We start from the raw sequence: 18,345 nt of genomic DNA on the forward strand, positions 1-18,345 counted from the left end.
TTGTGAGAAAAGCTATTTGTTTTGAAGAACATTGTATAAGCATAATAATAAGTTCAAGTTTTGTGTTACCACACTTCTGATGAGAAGTCAGATTTGAGCTCGAGTCTGTAGGGCATTGTCCGGACCCCTACCACTTTCAGTCTTCAATTCCGTTAGGCGCTAATAGTCTATTGTTAGTTTTCAATGGCCAGAAAATCATGACAACCTCAAATGACAAGGACCCTTAAACACATCTCCCTATCGATAATTTGACCTTGGGCCACACACTTCCATGGCCGGGCTCTATAGAAGGTTTCCGTTGCCTATATTTGGGCTATGTTTACAGGGCCTAAGCTTAGTTAGGAACGCTTAGGTATTTGGCTCTACTGACAAGTACGTTGTTTAATTGTTAGGAGAGTTCTCGTAGGGTAAAGGTAGTTCAATAAATAATATAAGTATTCTCGCCCGTGTTTTAGTCGGTTGGATCAGTGTTATGAGACGTGACGGCACGATAGGAACCCAATACGAGCATCCCAACCGTCAATTTGGCAAGGTGCAAAGCTTCTGTAGAGAGAGTCGATCACAAGCTTAAGAGACAATAGCTTCTACAGAATTGTAGGAAATTGAGAAAAAAAATTTAAAATAAAGCCTAAGGCTTTTAATTGCCTAAATCGTTTCTTGCGAAAGGCAGGACCAAAAGGGGAAAAAAAAAAGCTTCAGATAAAACTGTCCCGGTTGTAGATCTAAGGCAGCATTTTGATCAACCTGTTGCAAATCTACAAGAACAGATTTTGCTTATGGAGGCATATCTCATCAGATGAAGAGGTCCCAACTACCAGATGAGGCAATCTCATCAGCTGAAGAGGTCCCAACAACCGTGAGGTGCATCTACGAAAAAATAAAGCAAAGATAACCTAACCTCCGATTACATCTAATATACACTTATTTGGACCGATAAGCGCTAGCTAATTATACAATTTACAAAGTAAGCAGAAGAAGAAGCTCAGCTAGATGGCTTTAAAACACCCACTGCGCGTAGTTCTCTAACCCTGTTGTCCTTATAGCTTACGACTTCTCAGTTTCTCCTTCCACCTGCAGCTGCAATCCTTCTTTGGATTTTGCCTCTCACAGAATTGATAACTCCCTCCAAGCGTCTGTTCTTCTCCTGCATAAAATCCAGAGTTATACAGAGCTGCCTGATGGCTTCCCTCTTCTCCTCGGCTCTATCAAAGACGATTGCCCTCTGCCTCTTGTTCTCTTCCTTCAAGAAGGCAAGCTCCTGGTGCAAGCTTGAAAGGAGTTCACCACTCTTTTTCCGCTCAACCTCCATAGCCAGCTCTGCCTGTCTTGCCTGCTCAGCCTTTTCCTCCTTCAAAACCTTGATGCGTTGTACCAAGCAGAAGAACTCTGCCCTCATGAATCTCACTGCAATCACATAGGACTTCTCCTTCTTGGCTGAGCCAGAAACCTCATCCCTCAGATTCAAGTTGCTCCCTTGGAGCTTGCAGATCCTATCCTCCATCTTCTGTAGCTTCTCCCCAGTTGAACGTGAGAGCTCACTCAGCTTTAAGATTTTTTCCAACAGCTTATTTACCTCAGCCTGAATAAGACCCACATTCCCTATTGCTAGAACAAACCCCCCTTCAAATTCCACCTTCTCTTGTTTTAGGCTTGTAAAGCTCTGTTCCAGCTCTTGGACCAGAGAGGCCTTTGTTGAGACCTCATTGTTCAGCAAGTTGTTTTTCTTTTGCAAAATGCCCAATTGCTCCTTCAGACTCTCCAGTCCACCTTCCAACTTTCTCACCAACTCCTTCAGATTCTCATTGCTGGATTGCACATGATCAATCTCATGTTGCTTGCTTGTGATTCTTTCCTGCAAGGCCTTTATCCTCTCTTCCTTGTTGTGAGCTTCCTTCTTAAGCTCCTCGATGACACACAATCTAGCCTCCAACTTGCTTCTCTCTTCATGCTGCTCAGCCAGCTGCTCTTGCAGGCTCTTGCACAGAGCTTCCAAATCATTCCGGCTGCCAAGAGTTATTGAATGTTCCTCCCTCAGAGACATCTTCTCGTCTCTTAGGCCCAATACAACTAACTCAAGCTTCTTCAACTCAGTTTCCAGCTTCCCTTTGTCATGCTTGTGCTCTTCTTGGACACCATAGAGAGCAGCCTTCAGCCTTTCTATCTCTTGCTCAAGCTGGTTGACTGCTTGCTCCTTCAAATCCAAAAGGCTTCTTAATTTATGTTCTGAATCTTGCACCAATAATAGATCTTCTTGCAACCTCTGGATGTCTGCTGTTCTTTGGATTACCATCTGACCTTGGGCCTCTTTCTCAGACCTCAGCTGGACAATTTCTTCCTTGAGTTTGACAACAAAGTTGGCTCCTGATGCAACTTCTTCAGACAACACATTATTCTTGTCAACGGAAGAGAGGTATTCATCCTGAAGAGCACACAAAGTGGCCTCAAGGCTACTATAATCCTGGATTTTCTTCTCAAGTTCAATGCTTACAACACTTCTTTCTTCACGAAGAGCCTTAGACATTGATGACAACTCCTGAACTTCTTCATTCTTCTGTTGCAACTGCTCATTGCCCAGCTTTAGTTCACTTCTCAGTTGCCTGACTTCCTCTTGTAAACCATCAGCTCTTCTTTGCATGTCATTCATCAGTAATGATGTGGAGGCAATCTCAACAGAGAAAGCCTGCTTCTCCTTCTTAAGCTGGGAAATGATGCCTTCAAGCTCTTGTATCCTTGCAGCTGCATTCTTCGATTCTGTTTCCAGGAGGGAGTTCTCACCTTGCTGGAAAACAAGATCCTTCTGCACTTCCTCCAATCTCAACAGGATCAAGCTATGCTCATCAAAGCTCCTCTGCTTCTCATGAGCTAAGCAGTCATGCTCATTTTGAAGGTCGAGGTGGAGCTGCTGTAGTTTGGAGATCTCTTCATTAAGAACCCGCATTTCTTCAGTACCTGATTTCAAAGCTTGCTTCAGCTTGTCATTCTCCTGTTGCAGAGCAGCCACTTGTTCCTCCAAAATGATAGCCTTTTCCTGCTTTGTTTTCACCTCAGCTTCCAGATCAGCATTCTTTTTCTCAACACTGGAAACCACTTCTGTCAATTCAGCAACAGAGACAGTCCTTGACAAAACATCATGTCCAAGCCTACCATTCTCCTCTCGTAGGCTGGACAACAGAAGTTGCACTTTTTCAAGTTCTGAAGCTGTAGCATCATATTTGTTTGAGATGGCAGTAGAATGCTCGACCAGGCTGTTGATTCTTAGCTTAGAGCTTTCCATCTGCTGGTAGAGTTTTTGGATCTCCTGTTGTTGCATGTTTGTGGACAAGACCTTGGCTTGCAGTTCAGCAGACAGCTCCTCCTTTTCCAGAGTCAACAGGCCAAGCTGTTCCAACAGCTCCATAGCTTTCTTCTCATTAGAAGTGAGAGAAGTGAGCAGAGACGCCTTCTCCTCTTGCCAGAGGAACGACTCTTCTTCCAACTTTCTGATGTGTGCTAACTCAGCTTCCAATCTACCTTCAAGGGAATCCCTGTGCTGCTGGAGCACAAGGAACTCCTGCTCTTTCTCTGATAAAGTAGGTTTTAGCAGGGCAATTTCTTCCTCCAGCTTCCATAGCTGCTGATCCTTTAAATAAATCTCGTCCCGTAAGCTTGAAATCTCTGCCTTCTCCTTTGACAGAGCACTATGGGCTTCATTCAAGCTCTGCTCCAGCGTTGCATGCTTTTCAGCATACGTATGAATTTCTTGCTTAAGATTCTTTTCTTGTTCCTCCTTGGCTTGGCCAAGCTCTTGAATATCATGGACAAGCTTCTGTATCTGTTCGTGCGTATCATCAAAACTTCTTCTGTGCTCAATATTCTCTTCCCTTGCCATCTTAATCTCTTCTTGTAGTTTCAGCACACGTTTACCCTCAACAACGAGCTTCTCATAGAGCTCTTTCTTCTCTTTCAGCAACTCAGCTGAAACTTCGTCTGAATCTCTGAGAGATGCTGCCAACTGATCTTGAAGCTTCCTCTTTTCTTCTTCCAAGAAAAGAATCTGTTCTTCTAACTGAGGCACCTGTAGCCGCAGAGCCTGCAACTCTTTCAACACAGTTTCATGCTTGCCTGTCAGGAAGTTGTACTCTCCTTTGGACACCTCCAGCATCTGTTCTGCTTTTTCGATCTCTTGATTGAGCTCCTTCACTCGGCCAGCATGGGCAACGGCCTCTTGCTTGATTTTGGACCTATCTGTGAGTAGGTTCAACATGCTGTCTTTCAATTGTCTGAGGGTAGGATGCTTTGCTTCCAAGTGCCAAGAACGTTCTTCTATAATCAAGCTTCCACTCTCCTCATGCGCACTTTGCAAAGCCTTGAGCAATGTGTCGATCTCCATTGCATCTTTTCTTTCCTGCTCTAATGCATCTCCAATCCTTACGGTAAGAGTCTCATTTTCCCCCTGAAATCTCTGCAGCTCTGCCTGCAAACGAGCAATCTCTGCCAAGAGGCCCTCAATCTCAATTTGCAACTTTGCAGACGTCTCCTCTGCTTTGCTCCTGTTATCACGCTCTTGGACCAGCTCTATCATCAGGGAGTCACTCTTTGCTTTAGCACTCTCTCTCTCCTGCTGTGTGCTAAGCAGGGCTTGCTGCAGCTTCTGCTTGTCTACTTCCAGTGCCTCCTGTATTTGGGTCTTGTCCTCAAGCCTTCTAACAAGCTCTTTGCAGTGCTCATTCAGGGCTACAACCTCGCCCTTCAGCTTCTGGATCTGCTTATCCATGCTTTCTTCGTTGATTTTGAACTCTTTCACATGCTCCTGGCATGCATTAATCATCATCTCTCTCTCTTCTTGTGCACTTAATAAATTCTTCTGCAAGTTGTAAACATCATCTCTTAACAATTCAACCTTCTCACCCTCAGCTTTAAGCTGGTCCTTCAGCTCCCGAGTCACATTCTGCAACTCTCTAGAAAGTATCCTTGTGTCGTCTTGGGAGCCTATCAACTCTAGCTGCAATTTCCTTAGCTCCTCTTCAAGCATCTGTATCCTCTCTGACTTTTCAGAAAGTTCAGATTGCACTCTGCCATGCTCTGTCCGATGAAATAGCAGAGACTCCTCCACACCTCTTGATTTGCTCTTTAAGGTTGTGTGCTCCATTTCAAGCTTCTCCATCTGCTCAGTCCACATCCGTAGAGTGTCTTGAAACTCTCGTTTCTCCTCTGTCAACTGGTTGATGCCCTCATTCAGTCTGGTTCTGTCCAGGTTCCATGATGCTTGTTGTTCCTCAAAAGATTTCAGCTGAGCAGTGCTGCTACATAGATCCACCTCAAGCTTTCTTATTTCAGTTTTCAGGTGTAAAATCTCCTCAGAAAGTTCGATGATTTTATCCCTGCTGATCTGCTTGGTACTAGAAATCTGATCCCTCAGAACTTGAATCTCTGTCTCTAGGGCTTCCTTTTCCTGGAGGTCATGCTGCACCTTTACCTCGAGATGCTCATTTACTTTCTTCATCAACTCGATCTCTTCCTGCAGCCTGCTGATCAAGAGCTCTAATTCTCCCACCTGATCTGCGAGCTCGGTCTTCTCTTCTTGCAAATTTGAAGACACCTGCTCCTGAAGAAGGCACTTCTCTTCTGCTGTGTGAGCTTGAGTCATTGCCATTTCCAAGTCAGATGTAAGCTTGGCATTTGCTTCCTGAATCACACTCATAGTATCTTCCATCTTCTTAAAATTCAGCTCCAGCTGTTGGGCTTGCTCAATCCTGCTAGCAAGCTCAGTCTGAAATTTAGAATTGGCTTCTTGTAGAAGGGCAAGTTCAAGCTCGAGCCCCTCCTTATCTCCCATCAAGGTTTGACATTGTGCTACATGAACTGCACTCTTTTGGTGCGAATCTGACAAATCTTCCCTGAGCCTCCTAAGTTCCATATCCAGATTTGAAATATAACTGTCCCTCTCCTCAAGTTTCCTGAGTATCTCCTGTAGTTCTTCACTTCGCTTGCTGGAAGATTCAATGCTTCTTTGCAACTCACTGGATAATCCCTTGTTTTCATTTTGAGCATTGTTCAGCAAAGCCTGAAGGTTCTGGACTTCAGTTTCCAGCCTTCTGACTTCATCGGCACCAGCACCCAATTGCTCCCCGAGGATTTTCCATTCCTCTAATTTGGCAGAGATTTCGTCACGAAGATTTGCTACCAGCTTATCTCGGTTCAGAACCTCCCCTTCAAGCCTTCCAACAAATGCAACTCTATCTGCTAGGTCATCCCTCAACTTGCTGGCCTCCATTGTTGCCAGCTCAAGCTCTTGCTGGAGGTCTTTCAGCTGTTTCTCTAATGTCTTGGTCAGATCTTGAGAATCCCCTAACAGGTCTTGCAGCTTCTGCACTTCAGTTTCAAATCTTTGAAGTTCCTTGGAGCTATCTTCTAGTTGATTCCTAAGAACTTCCCCTTCCTCTTGCTTGGCAGAAAGGTCCCCTTGAAGGTTGCCAACGACCTCATCTCGAGTCTGAATCTCCCCTTCAAGTCTTCTAACAACAAAAGCTTTACCGGCTACCTCATCTGCTAATTTGTTGGCTTCTTGTTTCGCTTGTAAAAGCTCTTGCTGCATGTCCATGACCCGCTTCTCCAAAACATCTTGGAGCTCGACTCCTCGGCTTTTCTCGCCATGCAAGGCTGCCAATGCGGCTTGAAGTTCCTCCACCTGTTCTTCAAGGGCCTGCTTTTCCTTGGCTTGCACGGAAATCTCCCCATTCAACCTTTCTTGCATAGAGGCAAACTCACCCTGCACGTCTGACAGGCTCTTTTCCAACGCAATCAGCAGCCTGGCCATTTCGTTTTTCTCACTTGCTGACGACTCCAATGCCTCCTGCGCCTGTCTGAGCTGCTGCTCAAGCGATTGCACTTGCCGAGCGCCAGCGAGTATATCTTCTGAAAGCTTGCTTTTCTCCTCTTGCAATGTGGAGAATTCAATGTGCAAATCTGATGACTTCCTTTCCACTGATTGCAGAAGCTCAATATTCTTGTTCTTTTCACTTACAGACAGAGCAAGAGCTTCTTGAAGCCGTAGGATCTCCTCTTCGAGCTCTTCCATCCGATGAGCTTGGACAGACACCTCATTGGAGAGTCTGCTTTTCTCCTCACGCAGAGAGGTGAGCTCCTTTTCCAAATGCTCACGCGATGCAGCAGAAGAGAGCAATTCATCAGTCAACTGTTGGACCTTGGCCTCGAGTTCTTTCATCTTGGCCTCCAGCTCCCGCTCCCGCAGACTGCTTTCCTCTAATCTGGTTGACAGCCGGCTCTGTTCTTGCTGAGAAAGATCAAGCTCTTTCTGCAATTTCTCCCCCTGCTGGACACCTGAAGCGACTTCATCTCCGAGTGCTGAATTTACTCTCTTCAATCTCTCCACCTCGCCTTTGAGTGTTTCTGTCTGAGATTGAGCAGAGGTCTCTTTGTGAAGCTGGCCATTCTGCTGCTGCAGAGCCTTGAGCTCCTCCTGCAGGTCGGCCAGGCGCTTCTCCAATGCCTGCTGTTCGACCACACCCTTATCCAAATCTTTCCTCAGCTGCTCATTCTCTTCTTGTACTCTCTGGATCTCTTCCGGTCGTTTCTTTCGAGGTTTTGAGTCGGACTCAGACTCCAAACTTGATGAAGAAGAGTCGTCGTCGTCACCTGTGCCACTCTCCTTCTGGTCATTGTCGTTTTCTTGAGAGCGCGTCGGAGTCCCGGGGCTCAAGAAAACACTGAATCCGGCAGCTCTCCTCCTGACGTGGCCGGAGGAGATGGGAGAGCCAGGCGAGGAGTCGCCGGAAAGTCCGAACTGAGCTTGCAACTCCTGCGGGATCTGGCGAATGTGACCTGTAAGCTGATCGTAGCGCTCCGCTAGAGATCTGTACGCTCTGTAGAAGTCCTCAACCAGGCTCACAAGCTCTGGCCTCTTCTTGTAATACATCTCTGCCCGCTTCGCAAACGAGTCTGCATCCTCCTCGATCAGCTTCAACATGGCCTTCACCTTTGAGTCCATGTCTGCAAAAGCGGCAGAAAAAGCACAGATGCAGCTTAAGCATCCTGCAGAGATGAGAAGATGGAGAAAATTCATGTGGGTCTAAGGGTGATTACCGTTGAGATTGTCTTCCAGCCATTTCGAATTCTTGGGAGTGTTGTGGCTATCCCACCACCAGGAGTGGGATTTGCCGCTGCCTCTGCCTTTCATCGAATATTGTTGCCGATTCTCGGAATGCGTTAGTTGTTGGGAATGCCAATTAGCACCTCCTGTCGGAAACCTTACCGATGACATGCCAACACCATTAAATGTTCTGGAACCTGGGGAACACACAAACTCAAAGATAGATAGATATTAGAAAGGCTCATCTTCTGGAGACTGCGCTGCATTGAAAACAAATAAGAGCCAAGCAGTTTTGCGCAGTTTCCTTGAATTGATACCCGTTGTGGCTTCGGAGAGAAATGAACTGACAGAAGACCCGTTCTAGTTTTGGAGAAATAAATTGGAAGAAGGTAAAATAGCCCACAATTTGTGTGGTTGCGAGTCAATGACAGCACAACACATGGGATTTGATTTGACACATCTGGTTGCGAGCTCCACACAAGGGATTTTCTTTCGCTGCTTTGTAACAACTGGTTTCCAACCACTTGGCCCTACTATCGATATCTTGGAGCCTTGCATAAATCTCATCTATGCGGAAAGCTAGAAATTCTGTCGAGAAAGAGTAGCCCCAACTTAACCTTGGGCCTATTTAACTTGAAGATGATTTACGGAAGTCTCTAAAAGGAATTGAGCTGGTTGACAAAAATGAAATAATGTGTTAGGAAATGTGTATCCCGAATGCTGCTTCAAAGAGAATCTTTTTGCAAGGTCAAGAAGGCCTGGACCATGGCAGTTAGACAGTGAGAAGCACGGTTTCGCAGCTGACAGCCTTGGCGAGTCACGAGACAGGATCAATTTAAAAGAAAGCAAAACCACCATGCATGCGAGGAACGCAGGTTTCACAGTACTTTCGTTATAGGTACCGCAAAGCAAAGCCAGCAAGGCATTCTAGGTTACAACGGGGACGACAGGCCTGCGCAAGAAAAAGAAGCAGAATGGAAGAAAAGAAAACCTTACAGAGATCAAGCAGAGGTAGAAACGCTCAATTCTGCTTGAAAACGCCATGTTCCGCTGCACGCCATTGAAGCTGCTGCAGTGGAAGGAAGCGACGGAGGTGTCGATGTCTTGACAAGCAGAAAAGGCGAATAGCCTACTTCGTGCATGAAGACGGTGGTTTTCCACAAAAACCGCGGTTTCAGAAGAAGACGAGAAGCGGGTTCTGTAAAAACCGGAGGGATCCCGGCTCGCCAACTGGCTTTAGCATAAGAAATTTCAACTAATTTATAGTTATCGATAATAATATTTTTGCTAGAAACGAAAAGCGCGTTTTATTTGCCAGCTCATCGGCGAAGACACGCAATGGAATCCTCACCTCGGCTTCTACGCTCAATGGGATTCTGCCACGTGAGCGCACGGGCCCCGCTGGCATTAGCATTTCTGTCAACTTTCAATGCGCCCTCGTGCTACTCCTTTACTCTCAGCGCAACCGCCAGCGAAGAACAGACATGTCTAGTCAACCCCCCGCCACAGCCGGTCACCCCGACGCCCCGGCGGCGTCCTTGCGCATTACACCGACCACGCCGATCACCGGCCCATCCCGCTGCCGGTTAAGCGGTAGGATTGCCACGTAGACGGTAGGACCTTGCATAAACCTTTTATTTAAGTTATTTTATAATCAGTCATCCGTGCAAGATTCCCATTTCCCTTCAGGCTCCTGTTTCCCACCGGTTGCCGAGGCGCCGCCGCCCACCTCTCCTTTACCAAAGGATTCACACCCTTGAGACTTCGATATGGGCAGTTAGGCACCGTTCAATTTGAGTAGCCACATGACAAAAAAAAAATACATTCTCTATTTGTACGTCTTGCATTTATCCACCCCTACATAATATGATGCCGCATTCTCTATTCATACATCTGAGTCCCCACATGTCATCTATAATCATATTCATGCTGCATTCTCTATTCATACATCTGAGTCCCCTGTCATCTATATAATATTATTCATGCTACATTCTCTATTCATACATCTGAGTCCCCACATGTCATCTATAATCATATATTCATGCATGACCCTTTATCATATGTGGGGTTGGTAAAGATCATGCATGAATGCAAGGTACTCCAAATCTTCTAGCCTTCTAACTTCTAAGTGTCCTTTGAAAAGTTTGGAGTTGGAACTTTAGAAAATGCATTCTCCACAAGTACCTCACCTATCATCTAGCATTCATGCATGACCTATTAAAACCCCACACATGATGCTTATATATGACAAAGCAAATGCACAACAAAATTCAGAGCGGATGCACTACAGGTTTGAAGTTCATAATGGCTGCACTTCAGGAGTGAAGTTGGAAGTTTGCTTTATGCAAGTTTATGGAGTTCAGAGTGGGTAGGTTTGAGTTCATAATGGCTGCACTTTAGGTTTGAAGTTGGAAGTTTGCTTTATGCAAGTTTGAAATTTGCAACCCTACCTTGGGAGGCCTACAAGTACAAGGTACCTTTACTTCACAAAATGTAGTATTTTGAGACCTAGTTTTAAAAGGTGGTTTCTTCTAAAAGGTTCAATATGTACTTGGGGTGATTTCTTTTAATGTAGTTGCGTGGCCTTTTTTTTCAACCCCAATTTTTAAAGGTGGATTTCTTTGGAAGGTCAAAATGGGCTTTAAAACAATGCAAGCTTTTAATTTCAGCATTGGAACTTAGGCTTATAAGCATCCACGAACATTTGTCACCTATGGCAAATGCACACAAGGGTGGGTGGGTGGATGGGATATGTAAAGGACACTTGTTTTAGAGCTTGTTAAGGAGTTAGCATTCCCTCCTCACATTAACAAAGTGATCAAGCCTATAAGTCGACCACATCAACACTTGTTTGAGAGCTTGCGAGGAGTTAGCATTCCCTCCTCACATCAACAAAGTGATCAAGCCTATAAGTCAGCCAACTTGTCAACATGGTAACTTTGATTCAATTTCACCAAGCCCACACATGATGTTTCTCATCTATGACAAAGTTAGTAATCCAAATCTTCACAAACCTTCCATATTTATTCAGGCCACTCGTTTATGACAATGTTAGCAATCCAAATCTTCACAAAACCTTCTATTTTTATTCTTTGAAAGATTTGCAAGTTAAAAAGTTTGCAAATTGAAAGTTTGGAGGTTGAGTGGTCTATGCTCGTATGGCATAGAGTTTAACATGAAAAATTTGATTCACATTAAATTTAAATAAAACCTTCCAAGTTATCCTTTTAAAAGTTTAAAGTTGTAAGTAGATGTTGCTTTATGTCTTGAATTAACTTCAAAAGGTTTGGAGTTAATCGCTTCATGTTCTTAAAAAACTTAGGTGTGGTTCACAAACAACTGCTGCCTTGGTTGGCATGCAAAGTTTAGATTTGTTGGACAAGACCAATGAATAGAGGTCCCTCATTGGCTATTGTCCAAGAGCTTGTCCACAAACAATAGATAAGAACTAAGTATTCACTCATCACATCAACAAATGGACGTAGTCCACCTATAGAATTCTTAGCTTGCCAATGCAAACAACGTTATTTTAGCTGCTAAAAAGTGCTCTTTTTTTTAGATGGCAACTTAATGGTTGGCTTGTCTATCTTTGTGAATAGCTCCAATTCTAGACTTCAAAAGGTTTGGAGTTCAGGTCTATTGTATGTGCCTTGCATGTCATGCCTTATAAATTGTGGAGTTGAAATCTTTTGAGTTAATTTAGAAGTGAAATAATTAAATTTAATTGGATTTGGAAGTGAAATAAGTTCGATTTAAAACTTGAATTAACAAAGGGGGTGCTTTAAAGTTTAAGCCTCTTCCATCAAGTGCCTATAACATTGGGGCACCAAACTTTATATGTGATCGCTAGAAAATAAGAAAAAGAAATTGACCATGGAACTTGACATCTTTTCATGAGAGTAAATGGATGACTTAGAAGCTTTTGAAATCTTAAGAGCATCAAGGAATTTCATAAGACTCTAAGATTCTCTTTTGAATCACATGTTGCTAAGTTTAACTTTAGGTCACATCCTCATGAGAAAAAGCTATCACTCATACATTTGCTCTTTACAAGATATCACACAAGGTAGTTACAAATAGTAGGCAAAGGGATGAAGTGCCTAGAGAACAAGGACATCAAACTTTACATGCAATCATGATAGAGCAAGTCATTCACTTTGCTCTATTCATATCACTACTTTTCCCTTGAGATTAATAATTATATTGAATATACTACCATGAGTTTTAAGCATTGGGGTGGAGATTGAGATTTCCCCAAATTTTATGATATTATCTATCATGCATTAAAATTTTATTAATTTCCAACACCATAATTGTGACATTCTCTCTACTTTATACACAATCTCAAGCGGCCACTAAAATTGAATGGTAGCCAAGCATCCACACAATAAAGTAACGATAGCGAAAATGTGAATTTCATTTAAAATCAAACACTTGTGCAATAGTAACCCACAAAAGTTATATCAAAAAGCATTGACAAGGTTGATGAATGTCAAGAATGCTCAATATGGCATTTCCTAGTGCACATGTATTCCAATGCAAAACCATAAAGTCTTCAAGGGAACTTTTTCCAAATGCTACAAACAAAGATCTCATGGCTACCTTCTCCATGTCGTTATGCACATCTTGTTATAAGAAAAGCCAAACAGCAATCTTATTTTTCGCCAAAAATTTATAGAAAGATTTATATTATTAGAATGTATTTTAAGCCCTTCTAAAACTATTATTCTACCCTCTTAGATAATTCAAGATGCTTGGATTTTTGCCAAATTATGTTAATATCGCCATTTCGAATATTAATACATTTGGTGCACATGGATGTATGCTTATGGCTTCTTATGTTTGTTGCACTTTGTATGGTAGGGTGATTTTTGGAGTACTTATGATAGTTTGTATGCATGTGGAATAATTGTTTACCAATTTATTCTTGGATATTTTTTAGGTAAAGAGGACTCGGAAGATTGAGGAGAATGCGCACAAGTTAATATTTATGGAAGGCATTAATTGTTTTGGAAAAGCGTTGTATTTATATGCTAGCTTGTGTACATCCATTTATTTATTTCTACAAGCTTAGACTTGAAGCATAGACTTGCTAACATTTATTTTGTAAAGCTTAAAAGCTTTTTCCTAGCCCCAAGTAATTTAATATTTAGGAGATCTCTATTCTAGGTAAAGAGAGATCGTCATGCAACAAAAAGCATAACTTTTGTATTTTTGGAGGCTATGGCCTATTATTTGAAATTGAACGCTCAAAATACTCATGTGTGAGGAATATGCCACACGTGTGAGGGGGAAGATTGCACCCAATGTTTGTGTCGTGCAAAAGCTAAGTATTTTCACGTATTTTCATATGTTAATTCTTAAAGCTTGGTTTATATTGAATTTGTTGTTGCAATAGCTTAAGTTGAATGGTTAAATAATTATTTTTCTTGAGAAATTATTTTTACAAATTCCTAGATGAGGATCCTTGTGCTAGTGATATTAGAGCACGGGCTAGGTTAATTTGTGGAAGAGATTGAAAAGGTTTGAAGAAATTGAAGGCTAAAGGCAAAGGTTGAAGAGTAGAGGTTTTTCTAACCATTGGGCAATAACCAAAGGGCAAAGGAAGGTGGCAAATCACTTCTATTTACTCAAAACCACTTTTCAATATCTTAACCCTCTTCTTAATCGGGCACCATAGATATGATTAGCAAGCAAAGGAGGCTTCAAAACTACTTGAATCTCATTAAATCAAGCAATTTCATCTTCTCCACTTTATCAAGGGCTCTAGGTGACTTCCAATAAGTTCTCCCTCTTGAAGGATTTTTAACGGGTTTTTGTGAATTTCTAACGGGTACTCAAAGGTTCAACTAAAAATTTCAAAAATTTTGGTGATTTTTCAGTTTATTGAGGCTTAAAACTCTAATTTTGGCCTATTTGAGCATTAAAAAAAGGCCTAAAAATACCCAAAAATAACAAAATTACCCAAAAAATATATAAAAATATTCTTTTAGATTTTGAGACTAGAATTGAATTTTTCAAGTAGTGAAAAAGGTGTTAAAAAATGATTTTGGCCATATTTTGACCTACGCTCAAGCTTGTCTGCTCACACAGACTCCATCGGAAATATTGTGTGTGAAGCAAGACTCGAGTTAGACCTTCGACAAAAAGTTTTTGTTCAACTTCAACACAAATTCAAGCCATCTTGGGAGAATTGAGCTAAGTCAATTTGTGTGCTTTATTTAATTATTTATAAACTATTTACTGCACTTTATTTATTTATCTGTTTGCACAAAATGGCCAATTTACTTGCACAATCCACAATGCAAGAGCAAATTACTGCACTTCAAGAGAAAATAGCAAATGAGTGTGAGCATAGATGTGAATTAGAGCACCGTATTAAGTGTTTTAAGTGCAAACATGATTTTTTTTATTTTAATAAAGAGGAAAATGATCGTGTTAGACACAATGTTAAGGCTATATTGTGTGCCCAAAGTTCTCGGAAAGACTCACAGATCAGCAAAAAGGCGTTCACCTTCTAGAATTATAATGGAAAGAAAGAGGCATGTGTGCTTATAGCATGGCTCAATTATCAAGAATTAGACATGGCACCTCAAGCATGGCTATGGTGTGCTTACTAATCTAAACCCTAAACTTGATTAGGGTGTGTGGGTGGGTGCTGTTATATGCACATTATGTGTGCATATATAGGCTAACCCACATTAGGCTTGTGAGCATGGGAACAAGCTCTAGTGGAGTATGGGTTAGGACTAACCTTAAGGGTTAAGGTTAGGGTCAGGAGGGTACCGTTGGCACTAGGTGGAGTGGCCAAAGGGGAGTGCGTCTTGAACATTTTGTGCCTGAGTGCCTTGGTAAAGCAGTACAAAGGGGATTAGGTACATGGTGTGAAGACATGGCCTCAACCCTTGCCATCAGATTCTAAATTTTGGTAAGGGGGTTGGGAAGACTTGGTTGATAGATTGAAAAGTAGCGCTTCATCGATGCACATTGATTGATATCAAATTGGCAATGATTATGCAAGGCAATACAATGGATACATTCATGGTCTTACATTGAGATTTTAAAATTAATGCCCAAAGGTCATGCCAATTTTTTTAAAATTTTATTAGGAACACCTAATGGACATCGACGATTGATGCATTGAGCAATGGATTGTCGCCATGGACAAAGGGATGCTTCGGATGCATGATTTTAGCGTTTTTGGCAATCTTGACAGTTTTACAGTAGAGGATAAAACCCTAATTTAGTAGAAGAGTTTTGGGACTAAAGGAAAAGAAGATATAGGATTGGATTTCCCATCCCTTAAGCTATCATTCTAGCCCTTAACCTCACCATTTGGACACCCGGCATAGCAGGTAACTGGCTAGGTCGCATTTTGTATTGGTTACCCTGCTTTTCATAATTTTGATCCGCTTATATTGAACCAAAATTGAATTCATAGTTGGATAGTACACTCTTAGAACATCCTATAGAGCTGAAGAACTTCCAAATCAGACATTGTTTCGGGGGTCAAAATGCCAATTTACTACTAGTTGACTTTTTACAAAATAGTCAAAACAAAGATTACTATAGCTTTGACCAAGTCATAGCTTTGACCAAGTCAAAGCTAACCACATACATGGATTGTACACTTTGTTACCTCTCCATAGAGCTAAAGATCACTCAAATCGGAGTTTGGGAGCTTATCCAAAGGTCAATTGACATTTTTAAGTTGATGTTGAAACCTAAATCCAAAGGAAACTACAAGGAAGCCCTTGAGCACAAGGCAGGCACATCGGGATGCAAGGTAAGATGTAAGGCAAGATTCCCAAAAGCTATGCAAGAACAGATCAATGTTAATGTAAATAAGGGAATACATCAAGAGGCTAATTACCACATATGCCTAAAGTTCCACAAATGCCTAAGGATAGTGGGGACATGAAAATGAACACCATGATGTACTTCATGCAAAACATGTTTGATAGAATGGACCAAGATAATTCTTGCTTAGCTTGCGATAACCAATATTACCTACAATAGTTAGAGAAATCATATTGAGTCCAACAATTTGAATAAAGATTAACTTAGATCCTCCAAGATTCCAAGAGGAAAAGATGAACGAGTTCCTGGAATTATCTTAGGTAGAGAAATCCATTAAAGCATACCATCAATGCTATGCAAGTCTTGTTTGCGTTATGCTCCTTCAATGAATGACGAAACTATTCTTCATGAAGGTTAGATCCTCCACTAGATAGACTAGTGAAAAATTCAAAAATAGAAAGTGGGTGGCATGGTGAATCTGAGTACTTTCCAAAACGAGACCAAATTATCAGGACATCCTGTTGAGCCTCGGTCTCGATGTAACCTGATTATGAGAATTATAAACGAAAAACACTTAGAGGAATCGTTTGATTTTCCTTACATAAGGATTGTTCTAGTTAGACTAAGGGGAGCTGATGGAATAGCCAATCTTCATGATATTATTATATTAGTTGCTCTACCCTTTGTAGATTTTTTAATGCACTGGCTGGCATAATATTATATAGATAGAGGGGTAGGGATCCCACACTTCTATTGTGGAAATGATTGTGGGAGCCTTTAAAATTAGGCAATTGTGGTAGAAGCAATCATGTAAGACCCCTACCCCATTATTTTAATTCTAAATGGTCACAACGTAAGTCTACTCTAAGGGGATAGAGTGTCTTACTTAGGGCCCCTCCTACCATTATCTATATGATTGGCTATGGCTCCCCAAGGATCAACTGGCAAAAATCTTCTCGTAGATAAATGTCAGGGATTCCTCCAAGGGTTTCTAAGGATTAAATTGAACCCTTTTTGCGAAGTTCAAATGATTCCTCCTTTTTTGAGAACTATTATTTTCAACCCCAATCACATTACGTGTGTTTTTCTTTTCCTACTCGTTTCTAAATCCATTGTTTGAGCCTAGCCCTATCTAGTCTCCATGGGTCTAGCCATCCGAGCCACTCAACTATGGATTCGACATTTCAATTTGGGTTGTGCTCGGGTTACAAGGGGAGTTATTCTCCAATCCCCCTATAGGGAGCATTGGTGGGTATTGAGGGTTCATGCAGCCATTATGCAAATATAAGAACACCACTTCATAAAAACATTACCTTTGAAAACATCACTTGTTACCTTTGTGTTTCATGCTAATATAGCCATCATTTTACCACCATCAACATATCAACAAGGACATCATCATCCACAAAACCATCACTTTTATATGCAAAAGACAGTTTACTCTCATGGTCAATTCCTTTAGGCATGGCCAATTCCTTTGGGCCCCATAAGCACAACCAATCACTTTAGGTCTCTGAAACAATAATCCTATCCAATTTTGGATTTATAACGGGTAGATTGTAGAGGTAACATCACCATATATCTCCCTTGAAACATGTCTAGGTTCATAGGACTTTGTGAGAGCATATCTAGCAATGGATTTATAATGGATAGATCATAGATGTAACATCCCCATATATCTCCCTTGAAACACGTCTAGGTTAATAGGAATTTGTGAGAGCATGTCCACCAATGGATTTACGGATAGATCATAGAGGTCACATCACCATATATCTCCCTTGAAACATGTCTAGGTTTATAGGACTTTGTGAGAGCATGTCCACCAATGAGACTATGAATAGCTTGATTATCAAGATGACTATTTTTGTGAGCCTATGAATGGTTAGACCCCCACCAATCCCGATCACCCAAAGTCTGTGTCATCACTCCCCGCCCACAACCGTGCAAGAGCACACCCTCACTACCTCAATCAGACGGTTCCATTTGAGGCACCACTCGGGTGACACCCACATGGTAATTTTCACATAAACACTGGGATTTAGATGCGACATTCACATTTTGGGCCATGCTCATAATCACTTTCTAAGTAATTGCACCAATCATTGAACCAATTTAGGAGTACATCCTTTTTTAATTAAACTTGGCATCATGCAGTTGGGCACCCATGTTTTTGGGTAGTTTATGTCACTGTCACTGTGTTTTCAATAGTCGAAAGAGCTGTCTATGGTTGTGTCAGAGTGTTGGGGGGTGTTTGGCATTGGGGGAATTGCTTGGATCTTTTTAGCATGTTGGTGGCTGATCAGCCCATCTGGCCACCATCACCAAGTTTCCTCCCTTCAAAATGGACTCATCATTGAGTCGGGTTTTCTTGTACAGCCTTGTAACAGTTTCTTGGAAACAGGTCGACCCCGTATGGATGTAAGAAGCAAAAGAGGAACTCTCTCGAGGATCAGATG

The 18,345-nt window shown here is 42.0% G+C and overlaps 1 protein-coding gene across 3 annotated transcripts; it reads right to left on the bottom strand.

The window, feature by feature from the left end:
• Positions 1-615: 615 nt before the first annotated feature.
• LOC147620569 (uncharacterized) lies at positions 616-9,328 on the bottom strand. Of its 3 annotated transcripts, none has more exons than XM_086824807.1 (3): positions 9,086-9,328; positions 8,083-8,286; positions 616-7,989 (listed from the first exon to the last, which is right to left on the bottom strand). In XM_086824807.1, the coding sequence occupies exons 2-3, from the start codon at positions 8,258-8,260 to the stop codon at positions 1,055-1,057; spliced, it is 7,113 nt and encodes a 2,370-aa protein (XP_086680933.1). In that variant the 5' UTR covers positions 8,261-8,286; positions 9,086-9,328; the 3' UTR covers positions 616-1,054. The 3 variants fall into 3 exon arrangements, with proteins under 3 accessions (XP_086680933.1, XP_086680932.1, XP_086680934.1); XM_086824806.1 differs by having other exon boundaries at positions 8,083-8,760; XM_086824808.1 differs by lacking the exon at positions 9,086-9,328 and adding an exon at positions 8,407-9,064.
• Between the last annotated feature and the right edge of the window lie 9,017 nt (positions 9,329-18,345).

Source organism: Cibotium barometz, chromosome 31 (genome assembly GCF_041138505.1).
Source record: "Cibotium barometz isolate CiBa-2024 chromosome 31, ASM4113850v1, whole genome shotgun sequence".
NCBI lineage: Eukaryota > Viridiplantae > Streptophyta > Polypodiopsida > Cyatheales > Cibotiaceae > Cibotium > Cibotium barometz.